General features: G+C 55.1%; 1 protein-coding gene across 3 annotated transcripts in view; it reads right to left on the bottom strand.

Annotated features, from left to right (window-relative positions):
- ZNRF1 (zinc and ring finger 1) overlaps positions 1–12,618 on the bottom strand; it is a 115,963-nt gene that overhangs the window by 19,106 nt on the left and 84,239 nt on the right. For 2 of the 3 annotated variants that reach the window (XR_006605610.1, XM_004754001.2), the window contains exons 2-4: positions 12,480–12,575; positions 2,583–2,688; positions 870–961 (exon numbers count right to left, since the gene is read on the bottom strand). Coding sequence is in view for 2 of the 3 variants with exons in the window: in XM_004754001.2 (XP_004754058.1) it covers positions 904–961; positions 2,583–2,688; positions 12,480–12,575 (260 nt within the window). In the remaining variant the exon portion in view is untranslated. Of the gene's footprint in view, positions 602–869; positions 962–2,582; positions 2,689–12,479; positions 12,576–12,618 lie in introns of all 3 variants that reach the window. The other variant, XM_004754000.3, reaches the window with a different exon arrangement.

Raw genomic sequence — 12,618 nt, 5'->3', positions numbered from 1 at the left:
AAAGAACAAAGGAAAACAAAACAAACAAACAAAAACAAGAGAGACAGCGAGAGAGAGAAAAGAAAGGAAGCCCCAAAACCTTTTGATGTGAGATGAGGTGGAGTCAGGGTTTTGGTTTTCTCTGCCGCCTCAGAACTCACAAGGGACAGGGAGGATGGGGACAGGAGAGGGTGGTCAGCTGGGAAGCAAGGTGCCCTGGGGAGGAGACGGGGAGTCAGAGCACAGTTAGATAGGGACCACGTGTGCACATCTGGTGGGGAAGGCTGTGCCGGCCTGCTGCAGAGATTGATCTGGAAGCGGTGTGTGCGTAAGTATGGGTGAGAGTGTGAGTGTGTGTGGGAGGCAGGTGGCCTAAAGGCAGGAAGAACCAGCAGTGACATGATCACGGATGAGCACCGCAGAGGACAGTGTACCGTCCCACAGGGACTCCCACAGGGAGTGAGGTTATCCCCCTGGCCTGAAGAAGCAGAGACCCCGAGAAGCAGGACTTGCCCTCACCACTCCTCCAGCACGAGGCGGAGCAGGACACAAACCCAGCGTCTGGTCCTAGAGCTCGCCGCTGCTTCTCCCACCCGGCACGTTCCACGGGATCTTTCTGAGCCTTCAGGGAGACTCACTTTAGATGTCCGGAATACATGGGTCTTTTCCCAGCGAATGCAATTCTACTGAGCAGCTTCTCCATCAGGTTAGGAGTTTGTATCTGCTAGTCTTCCTGGACAATCATACCCGCCCCCTCACAGAACCATTAACTGGGAAGATGCTCCCTTCTTGGTGGGGTGTGTAAGGGCACCTGAGCTCCCTACCCTCCAGGCCCCAGAGTGACTGGACCCCAGGCCCAGAGTCCAGAGCACCCCCAGCCACGGGCTCACCTTTGAGAGGAGTCAGCAAGCGAGCCCAGCAGGGTCAGTCCGCGGGATGTTCTGGACAAGATCTGTTCACTTCAAACCATGAATCTATGCAACTGAGGCAGGGAGGTGGCAAGGGGAGACACGTTACCACTGACCAGGCTGTTCCTTGGGGTGTGCTCTCCAGGGGTTAGGCTTCTGAGCAGGGGTTTGCTAAATCACTCATGAGGACCTCCGGGGAAAACAAGTATGTCCCCAGACACCCACTTTTTGAAGCAAGAAGGGAGAACACCAAGACTGATGTCAGCTCAGGCTGAGGCATCGGCCCAGCAGGGTGGGTATAGGATTGGCTGGATCTGGGAGCTGCAGGACGCAGGGAGTGTGGCCCTGAGAGGGACCAAGGCTTCACCCGAGGGGAGCCTGGATGGGGTTGGGGCGGTGGGGGGTAACAGCTACCAGGGAGAGGGTGAGAGCGGGACAGCCATGCTGGCCAGTGAGCCCACCATCTCTCGGGCTTAAAGCACAAGAAGATGGGAACCAAGACCCAGCAGGCTGGCTGTTGCTCCAGCTTTGGGGTCCGGAGAGCCCCCTCCTTGGTCAAAGGGGCAGCCTTGAGGCTTTGTCCCCGGTGGGACTTCTCAGGAGACATCCTCCCTCCCCACCCCTGCCAAGCTCTACATAGCTTGGTCAGTTGTGGTCAGCGGATGGCCAGAACCCTTCCTGGAGGAGATGGGAAGGGGAGGACCAGCCCTTTGGCTCAGTCACGTTGCTGGGGACAGTCAGACAGGGCCAGACAAGAGGCTGACAGTGAAACCCTGGTCTCCAGTGTTCAGAGAAAGGACCATCTGAACCAGACAGGAAACAGAGATTGCCCCAAGAGAGCTTTCTGATTTGTAAGCCAACATCTGGGTATTTTCGAACACAGGAACCAGGTAGATAATTTGCATAATTCTCCCCTAGAGCCCAGCATTTCCATCTTCTGGTTCTGAGCGGTGCGTCCCTGGGGGGCTGGAGCAATCTGTGCCAGACCCAGTCCAAGACCTCCTCCCCTGGGGCCAACCTGGAGCCTCTCATGCACCAGCCACATCTGTGTGCCAGGCGCCACCATCGCCTCGTGGCCAGTAGCCCTGTGAGGCGGGCTGTGAAAAAGCCCGTGTGTCAGAAGAAGTTCTGGGACTCGGGGAGCCAAGAGCAGATGGCACAGAGTGTCCTCCCGTCTTGGGAAAAGAGGTGTCTTCTTTCTAGCTGGAAGCAAGACCACGGCTCGTACTAGAGCCTGAGAATGACTCTGAGCCCTGCTAATTCCAGCAGCTTTTCGTGCCGTGGCTGCCCAAGTCGTGGCTATTCTTGCCTCTGGCCCTCGGGGGAGAAGGGACAGGGGCTGCACGCACTAGCCCTCTGTGCAGCCTCTCTGGCATGGATGACAGTTCTCGTGCTGTGGAGCAGCCCGTGGAGGAAGAAAAGGCTCAGGGAGACATGCAAAAGCAACCTCTTTCCGGGTGGGATCTTAAGTGCCTCTCGCCTATGGGCTCCGCAGGTCTCTGTCAGCCCTTACCATCCAGGCCATCACACCAGAGACCTGCTCTGCCCCCACTTAGAGCCCTTGGCAAAGAGGTTGTCCCACCACGCGAGGGGACTGAACGGCTAGTGGTGAGGGTGCCCCCCCACCCCAGCAGCAGGGAAGGGGCCCTCTGGGATTGCAGATGGAGCTGACCGGCCCTGGGGGCCCTTCCATACCTTTTGTGATAAATGCACAGGCAGGGCAGCCTGGCTATCGTGTCCCCCTGAAGCAGCTCCTCCAGGCAGATCACACACTCACCCGCGTCTTTCGTCAGCACGTCATCTGCAAAGGGGGGGGACAGAGGAGAGCGGAAGATGGTCAGTCACTAGCAGACAGGTGGCACAAAGCGGGCACAGGTCTGCGAACTGGGTGGGACCCTTGGGCCACCTGAAGTGGGCAAGGCTGTGTGGGTGACACAGGAGCCCAAGGGTTCGCTGACCCGAAAGCCCTCCCTGCAGAGACAAGACATGCATACTGCACGTCCGTGATCTCGAGACCAAGTGGGACCAATCACCAAGAAAGTGGCCAGGGGACGAAGGGCAAAAGGGGCTCGGGCGGGGACAGGTATGTCGCAGAGGCCAGCTGCCTCCCTGAGGAAACCTTCCCCCAAACATGTGGACCAGGTGCCTGGAGTTCTGGTTTGGCAAAGCACGGCGGTGGGGTGTGAGGGAGAGAGGATGGAAGAGCGGGAGCTGGGGCGAGCCCGTCCGCAGCAGCATGGCTCGCAACAGCCGACGGGTGGAAACAGCCCTGGCGCCCCCGGCTGAGAACTGGATCAACAAATCCATACAGCGGAGTGTCGCTCGGCCATGGGAAAGGGGCGGACACGGATGCGGGCTGCAGTGTGGATGGACTTGGAGAACATCACGTGAAGGGAAGGAAGCCAGACACAAAAAGTCCCCTATTCAACGACTCCTTTCTATGAAATGTGCAGCGCAGGCCAATCCGAACAAGACATAGGCCCAGGGCTGGGGCAGGAGGGTTGCGGGGTGACTGCTCTATGGGGCAGGGGTGTTCTTCTCCTCTTCTGGTGGTGTTCTTAAGAACACTTACGATGAAATCTACCCTCTTGACAGATTTTCAAGAGTGCACGATAGTACTGCTAACTGCAGCCGGATCTCCAGAACTTACTCATCTGACATGACTGAAACTCTACACCTGTTGAATAGCACCTCCCTACTTCCCCGTCCCCTTGGCCCCGGTGACCCACTCTTCTACCCTCTGGCTCTGTGAGATGGACTCTTATTTCAGGTAAAAGTACAATCACGCAAGGGGTTTTCTTTGGAAAATCCTAACTAGAAAGAGATGGTGGTGGTGGTAGCATTGGGAAGGTTCTAAATGGTACTATGACTCAATTTAAAAAAGAAGAAAAGGTCCCCCACCACAAAAGGAACAGGAGGAAGCCACTGGACACCCCAAGCCCTTCGCACAGCCATGGTTGGAAAAGCCTGAGCACACAGAGGGAGCACTGTGGCTGGGGCAGCAGCCCCTTATTAAATTTCTATGACATTCTGGGCACTGGCAACTCTGCGAAGAAGCCACGGCCTCAGGACTGAAGTCACAGTCTCACAGAGGAGGCGGACAAGAAAATGGAAATGAACAGCACACGAACTTCTAGGAAGCCTTATGATGCATAAAAGCCCAGGTAAGAAGGGATGGCTGATGCCCCATCAGGGTGCGGACATTTCAGGCAAAGGGAACAGTATCTGTGCACTGGGAAGAGCGGGAAGTTTGCTAAGGCATCTGCAGAGAAACATGGGGGCCACAATGGGGTGAGACAGACACCCCCAGGACAAACTCGTGTTCTGCTGTGGTGCCTAGGATTCATGTGGTTCATCAGGAGCCTCTGGAGACGCATTCTGATCACCGCTGGTCTCTGCTAATACTGGAGGATGGGCTCGCAGAGCTCAGAGATGGGGAGCCCGCGGCAGCAGTGCAGGAGGGAAGGACTCAGGACCTGCACTAGCCACGGGGGCAAGGAGGGAGAGATGGCATGTGCTGACCAGGGCAGCTGGGCAAGTGGCAGGTGCCTAGGAGAGGGGACCCAGGAAGAGAAGGTCAGGCATGAGAAGTGAGTTGAGTTGGGTGCGAGGTGCTGACCAGGTGTCTCCACTGGGACATGCTAATGGAAACCTCCAGGAGTCCACTGCAGTCTAGGGCTGGGGTTTGGAAGAGAGATGTGGGTGACGAGTGTAGACGTGGGATAGAGATTCAGCTGAAATCCAAGAAGGCAGAAGACAGAACACAAGGTTAACTCTAACATCTGAAAGGCAGGTGCAAGGGTGAGGGAAGCCAAGGTTACTCAGAAGTTCCCCAAACCACAGGAGAAATGCCAAGGAGGGGGTGATGGATGTGGAGAAAGGCGAGCTGGAAACAGGATCAGTTCCTCACTACTTGTTCTCGAGCACGGCCACTGACACACACCGAGATGGTGTGTGTTCAACTGAGCCGCAGTTTCACGAGCGAGGCAGGACGTATGTGTCATCCCTGTCTTGCCAAGGAGGACACGGAAGCCAGAGAAGTCAAACATGTTGCCTCTGCAGGGCCTGAAACCCTTCACTTGGTGCCCCTCACCCTTGCTGTTTCTAGGTCCTCCCTCTGATTGCTCTGGTGGGAAAGGAAACATCTGGGGCCCAGAAAATGAGGATTCTTCAAGGCCTAGAGAGCTAAAGTGCCTTAAAGCTCCCTACCAAGAACTCTGACAAAAAAGCCCAAGTTAGGAACAATTCAGTACTGATGTCCCTGGGCATAAGAGCTGTGGGAAAAGTCACTCTCAGCTGCCTGGCCATGACGACCTGGGATTGTCCCCTGCCAACATCAGGCTAACCCACAGGCCCCCCTGAACAGAAAAAGCAGGTGGCGCATCATTGGTCTGCCAGTGGTCACCTCAGACTCCCAGTGTGGCAAGCAGTGGATCAGCAGAAGAGCTTGATCCCATGTCCTACGGCACCAGATGCCCTCCTTACTGAGTATGTGTGTGCATCTGTGCGTTCATGTAAGCCCAGGAAACATCTGGAGGAGCTACACTTCCATGTTGAAGGCAAGGAAGACTAAAAGCAGAACGTTTTTATGTGTTTTTGAATGTACTCGCACGTGCATTACCTGTAGAATTAAAAACCCCAAGAAGGAAGCGTACTGGTGTATTCATGTGGCTCTGAAACGTGTCGACGGGGAAGATGGGTTTGGTGGACGGAGCCAAGTAACTGAGCGCCTGCAGGGAAACGCAGACTCTGGATGGTGAGGATCTGGGCGTTCACGGTAAAACCCTCAAACTGTACTCTATGTTTGACACTTTCAAAATAAAACATTGCAGGAAAAATCCCCAATAAGGATGGGGGGAAAACTGGTCTGGGCTTTGAGAAGGCAGAGCTGTCTTGCAGACATTCCTGGGTGCTGACTTCTGCCCTCCCTGCCTCGGGAGTCTCATTGGTACAGGGAGTGTGGGCCCTGGGTCCCGGTCACGCCCCTCTCTCCACACTAATGGCTGAATTCCTTTCCTGCGGACAGTAAGGTTACAGATCCAAGTTATCATCCCTTCCATTTCCCCCCACTGACTGGCACCCCAGCTGTGAGGCCAAGGGGTTAGGTTGGAATTCCCTGGGTTCCAAACAGCTCCTTGCCCGGCCAGCTGTGCTCTCCACCTGCACAGGCTTCTGGCCAGGGTAGAGGTGACGGAGCTAGGGGGCGGGAGCCGGGAATGGAGATAAGACTTGAGATTTGCTTCTTCAACAGGACTGGACTTGACCCTCCTCTCTGTTCATACTGGATGTCACTGAGGGAAGGGCCAGGCGTGCGTAGGAGACAGGAGGCGCAAGGGCGGTTCCTTTTCCTTACCAAGGATTCAGGCTTGAGCACATGAAGGTCAGACGCATTTTTGTCCTAACAGTCCACTACCAGCACATGACACTTCGCAGACAGCACCGCGCTGTGCCTCACCAGCCAGCCTGGGACAGCAGCGTGGGTGGGAATGAACTCGGACTGGCCCACGCAGCTGGCAAGGGTGGGGAGCCCATCTCACCGTGGCCTGGAGTGCCGAGGATAGGGAGGAGTTGGGGGCTGGGAACCTGACAGTGTGGGGAGGCCAGCGGTGTCCACACCCAGTTTTGTGCCCAGGGAGTGGCATTCTTCCCGGAGCGGAAAACAGGAGGTACACAGATCCGGCCACAGGCCTGAGTGGGCTGAGTAAAACTTCCTGTCCCAGTCCCTGGAGCTCTGGAATCGGCAGCCCCCAGATGTCCCTGGGAGCTCAGCAGGAGGGTGGAAGTGGCTGAAACCGATGCCTGGCTATCAACAGGTTCCTATGTGATTTCCACACCCTTTCTGCAGGAGGCTACTGCCCGCCGTTGGGAACCTCCAGGCCCAAAGCCAAGGACCCTGGGCCTGGCACAGATTGAGGCCACCTGGTAGACAGACGCAAATGTCCCTTGGTATCCCTAGGTACCCACAGGATGGGGCCTTAACCGATGCTGGTTGTTGAGAACCCAGAAATGAAGCTCTGCCTTCTGCTTTTGTCTTACTGGCTCTTAACCACTGCCCCCACCCACCCCTGCCCCGCCCAAGCTTCCTGATGCCCTGTGCAAAGCCAATGTCACTGCCCAAGGGGGGTCTTCGAAGTGTTTGGTCCGGCTGGGGGTGGTGCTTGATGATGCCAATGCCTGTCCCTCCAACTACACCAGGGAACCAAACCAGAGGCAAAGCTCTCCGGTGCCACAGCAGGGGGAGAGGTGATGCCTGGGCAGCGGCTGGGGTAGGGCAGGGTGGGAAGTGACTGCTTAGTTCTGCTCTCTCTCTGAGATACAGGGGGAGCACTCTTGAGAGCAGCTGTTTGTCAAAGAAAGATCTAGGACAAGGAGAGAAAGGAGGCTTCACTTCTTTGGGGTCAGCTGTATGGCAGGACTTCACAGAAACCTCTCAGTGAATGCTAAAGACCCTTTGGGCAGGCGGGGACGGGGTGTCTCTGAATCAGCCCATGTAGCTGGTAAGTGGCCATGGCTTCCAAGACCAGTTCCTTCTACTTGGTGACCTTACCTCCTCTCCTGGTCTCCAAGAGACCAGGCAACAGGGTCTCTTCCCTTGAGGCTAGAAAGCACCAGCCATCTCAGTTTCAGCTCTTTCTCTCCTTGTGGATTTGTGCATGCGGGGCCCAAGAAGGGGGAGAAGCCTAGGTGCAGGGAGCGGCACTGCCCCCAACAGCCCCGAGTGCCACTGTGAGGCTGCGCTGCCCTGTGGAGAGCCCCGGCCCCCACACTCCCCAGGGGACGTCCAGAGCTGCTGGCGTCATGGGTGGGGGGCGGGGAGGCTGAAGCTGGTACAGCTCAGAGTCAGCCGCTGAGGGCAGGACCAGACATCATGCGTTTCCCCTGGTGCTGGGAAGGAAGGTAGGAGCCAGAAGGAGAACCCCTGTTGCCTCCCCAGCAAATGCAGAACTGCCGGCCCCCGTCTCCTGTGGGTTAGGGAGGGATGGTGCCATCAGTGCCAGGTGTTGCCAGCTCCCTTCTTGGGAAATCTCCAGGAAAAGGGAAACCTAGAGCAGAGAGATCCCCTACCAGCGGTGGCATCCCCACCCAGACACCCCAGACTGCTCCAATAATGGAAGCCCAGCGAGAGTCAGCCAATAAAGCTCAGGCCTGGAGGACTTCCTCTTCAATAGGGCTCCCCACAGTGACCCCACTCAGTCCCTTCTCTTGCAGCCACCTGATTCTTGTGTCCCCACTGTGGCAAGCCCCTGTGTGTCTCCGGCCCGCTGACTCCTCACTCACCCAACAGCCAACTGGTCAGCAATGCTGGAGCTCCCTCCGGCCCTCCCTCCTGGAGGAGGGGACACCTCTGAGTCTGGCACTGCCGCAGGTCTAACAATAGCCCCTGGCAGGGCCCCATTGGGCTGGGCACACTCCTCGGCCGGCCAGGACCTGGTTCCTCCAGGCCTAAGAAAAGGCACTTCCATCCCAACCACAGGGTCTCAGCAGGGACACAGGCCAAGTAAGCACCATTTACACACATCTGCTGGCTTGGGGAAAACTAGCAGGAAGTATTCCTGCTTTTAGGGGAGTCAGATTCTCGCTCCTTCAAAGAAACTTTGCACAACACGCAGCATTTTCAGAGCCCTGAAGTTGGGGGCAACGACTTTTGGCAGAGAGGAGGAGAGAGGGTAGGGAGGACCTAAAACGCAGGACATGGTCTGCACTCCAGAAGAGAGCTGAGCATCTCCTGAAGCTGCTTTACCAGGCACTAAGCTTCCCTTAGTGCTGCTGGCAAAGGAACCTGAAACACCCCAGAATCTACCGGAGCCACAGACCCCTGGCTGTCTTGGAATCAGGGTCTCCTAAACTTTCCACAAACAGCTGGCCATCCATTGTGCCCGCCCCGTCACGGTATCGGGACTCTCTTATGTTCACAACAAAATCAGGTCCCCCAGCCCATCTCAAGGCTCATTCTGCCAGCTGAGGTCGAAACTGGGATGCATATTCTTGAGGGTGAGTCTCAGCTCTCAGGACTACAAACAGATGTTGAATAGGAGAGAAATCAGAGGCCTACTAAAGCTCACCACATTTACCCACAGAAGTGGGACGGACCAACTCCCCCCTCATCTCCTAGGGGTCCTGAGTTCAGAGCGGCCCTTGGGTGAGGAGGAGGAGGGATGGCGCGCTTTCTGCACCCTCTCCATGGCGTAGGCAACTCACAAGCCTTCTGAGCCAGGTGCTTGCCCTGGGAGCACCAGTTCCTGCTCTTCACACTTCTCTTGAGCACTGGGTGGACCAGTTAAACTAGTCTTGCCTTTCCTAAGTTGTTGTGTTTTTTTTTTTTTTTTTTTTAATCTGGCAGGCCGCTACTGGAGGTTTTCCAGCCCACAGCTCAGGCCAACCCTCATAATAAGAAAAATACTACTTTCTATCTGCCTCATTTAGGAGGTTTCTACTTTTTTTCCTTTGGTGGTTAACTAAATTTCATCTTATATAACCACTGTAAATTTTCTAGAAATTTCCCCCAATTAGTGCCAGCAATTACAGAAAGTGTGTGTATGTGTATGTCAATGAGAAATAATCTCCAGGGGAGTGACCAGGAGTTCTGGTGAATCTTCATAAGAAAATGGCACTTTGTGGGGCGCCTGGGTGGCTTAGTGGGTTAAAACATCTGCCTTCAGCTCAGGTCATGATCCCAGGGTCCTGGGATCGAGCCCCGAATCAGGCTCTCTGCTCAGCGGGGAGCCTGCTTCCCCCCACTCTCTGCCTACTTGTGATCTGTCAAATAAATAAATAAAATATTAAAAAAAAAAAAAAAAGAAGAAGAAGAAAGAAAATGGTACTTTGTTTTCTATCCACTAAGAAAAGCTCATCTTGCCCATTTTCCAGAAGATTCCAGGAGCTGCACACTTTATAGATTCTTTAAGTCTTCTCACATTTCTTTTTAACAGAAAAGATCTAGTAGAAGGTGGGGAGGATGGGGTGATGAGAAATCATGGGCAAACTACGTTATTGGCAAAACTAAAATAAACACCTAGAGGCCCTGACTTGGTTGGCCTATGGCCCCTGAAAGGCCTGTCCTACATGTGAAGTAGAACAGGCCCTAGATGAGCTCTGGAGACTTCCACTCCATACACACACTCCAGGTGGCAAACACCTTCTCTTATCTGGAAGGTTCAAATGTCTTCAGCAAACATAGAGACTGGCTCCCGGGAGCCCGGCCATTAATGCGTAGGTCTCCAGGGAGAGGCTGGCCATCATTTCTGAAGCATCTTCATGGCCTTAAGTCAAATTCCACTGACAGGACCAGATGCAACACACTTCTCTTGCCTCTGCTGGGAAGGATTGGCTTTTGCAGAAGAGAACCTTGAATTTAAAGCCTCTAGTTCTCACACACACACATACACACGCACTCTCTCTTTCTCTCTCTCTCTTTCTCACACACACACACATTCTGAAGATGTAGCTTTCAATTAGAGGAGGAGGGGAAATGGGACCAGGATGGGAACAGCTGCACTTCTGTCTTGGGCTGGTTGGCCAACTTCCTCTTCCTCTAAGGGGACTGTGAGTGTGACTTTTGCGGGTGGCATGTGCTCAGACTGGGCTGCCAAGCGGTGAAGGGGACAGGTAGAGGGGGCCCTGCCCTGTGGCTGTGGGCATAGAGGAGAACTCTGGGGAGCACCAGGCACTTATAAGGCCCTCACCTTCCCAGCTCAATGAATGGGGTGTGTGGGTACCTGTCACACAGGTGGCCCCAAGAGCGCTCTGTCCTCTCACAGCTGCCCTTGCAAAGTTCTCCCTGATGACGTCAAGAACCCAGTCCTCTCGGACGGAGGCAACTCTGAGGCTGCTTTGTGTTCTTATGACAGCAAGGCAGTGTCTACAGAGAACTCTCCCCAGCCACCCACAGGACAAAAAGCGGTCTTCATGAGGGCTATGCACATGTGGAGAATGAGTGAACACAGTTTCTGAGGCCATGGCTGGGGAGGGCTGCGGGCAATAGGAGAAGACTCGACACCCTCCATGGTCCCAGGCAGAGACGAGGGGCAGAACCAAGTGGAGCTGGAGCATCCTTTAAGGAACGTGCACTGACGAGTCTGACAGGAAGCCCAGAGCTCACATGACAATGTTTCAGAGAATGGCAGCAGTCAGTGTCCGGGGACAGGGAGAGGGTGTCCTCAGGGTAGAACAGGGGCTTCCTGGGTACCAGGTGGGAAATAGAGGGGATGGGAGCACCGGGGGTGGGGGCAGGGCCCACAATTTGTCTTGCAGCCTCTGACCCCACCAAGTATGACTGACTGAGGGTAGCTGGGACAAGAAGGTAACTAGCCTACCCACATGCATGCAGAAATTTCGGCTAAGCAAGTAAGTAAGAGATAAAAGAATAGTAGGGTGTGCTTTTAGGAGCAGGAGTAGATCAGATTTGTCAGATGCACTTTGTAGGAGCAATCTGGAATCATCGGGCCTCCCTAGACTAACGTTGTGTGGAGGCAGGAGTGCATCTGGGTCTGAGGAGGCAGGAGGCCAAGCACAGCTCTGGAAGGAGAGTCTACCCGGGACACTTTCATTGTCAGGACGGGGCTCAAGTGATCCCAGGCTCACCTCCCATCCAGTCCACAGACTGAGAACTCGCTGAACCCTTCCCGAGTGCTGCTCTGACTTCAACCCCAGGGAGCAGCCCAGTGACAGGGCTGGGACACAACCTCCTCCAATCCAGCGCCTGCTCTGGTAGAAGACGAATTTCTCTGGTGAACGTGGTCTGGAGACCAGATTAAGCACGTAACAGTGGAAGACCAGAGAGCTGCTGGCAGCCCACAGGACCCAGCACTAAAGAGAGGTCAGTCCACTCTGGAAAATGACAAGAGGAAACTCAAGAGGGGTTCACATCTTTGAGGGTGACTGTCTCAATCAATGGCTGCTGTAACTTCCTGACCACTGACCCTTGACAGTCCCATTTCATGGACAGAAAACCAAGGCTCTGCTATGCTGAGCAGCTTGTGTAAGACTGTATAGTCTCGAAGTGATGGAGGCAGACTTTGAATTCAGATTGGCTGGGTCCCAAATCTTGACCCACAGCATACCAGGCCCATGCTGACACTTCCTTCGTCCGCAGAGGTTGCGTGTTTCATGGGACGGCCTTGCCTGATGATTCTACCCCCTGTTGCACTCCCTGTTGCACCCCACTGCTCAGCTCTGAGGCAGCCTCCAAGGTGGGAAGCAGTGTGGCCTTGGTGGACTAACTAGGTGGCAGGTCAGCATTTTATTTTCTGAAGGGTGTCCGCTCGCTGAAGCTATTGTGCTGTGCACACCAGGGGCACCGAAGCCTCCTCCCCTAAGGAGGGGGCGTCCTCCCCAGGCCCCCAATGGCAGGTGCATAAATGGGCAAAGGCCTAACTGAGCACACTGAGAGCCTGTCCAGGGCCGCAGGCCTGACCCCTGGGCCTGCCTTCCTGTTCTGCTCTGCTTCCTTCCCAGCTGCTGCACCAAGATCCCTTGAACAGTCAGTTCCTCAACACCACGCAGGCGCTCCTGCCGGAGAATGGGGTGGCAACGCTGCCCAGAGCCGCACGAACTGAAGACTCTCCTTTGGAGGGCCCCCCACCAAATCCTTACCGTTGTAGGAGAGGCGAGGTTTGCTCAGACACATTATAAAGTGCATTTCCATCTCATCAGAAGCCACAGACTTGGAACAAATGGGGCACTTGAAACCTGCAAGAGAGGAGAACAGTATGAAACACTTCCTCCAAGCCAA

Source organism: Mustela putorius, unplaced genomic scaffold, assembly GCF_011764305.1.
Source record: "Mustela putorius furo isolate JIRA1106 unplaced genomic scaffold, ASM1176430v1.1 tig00000174_pilon_pilon_pilon, whole genome shotgun sequence".
Lineage (NCBI taxonomy): Eukaryota > Metazoa > Chordata > Mammalia > Carnivora > Mustelidae > Mustela > Mustela putorius.
This window is presented reverse-complemented; position numbering and strand designations above follow the sequence as displayed.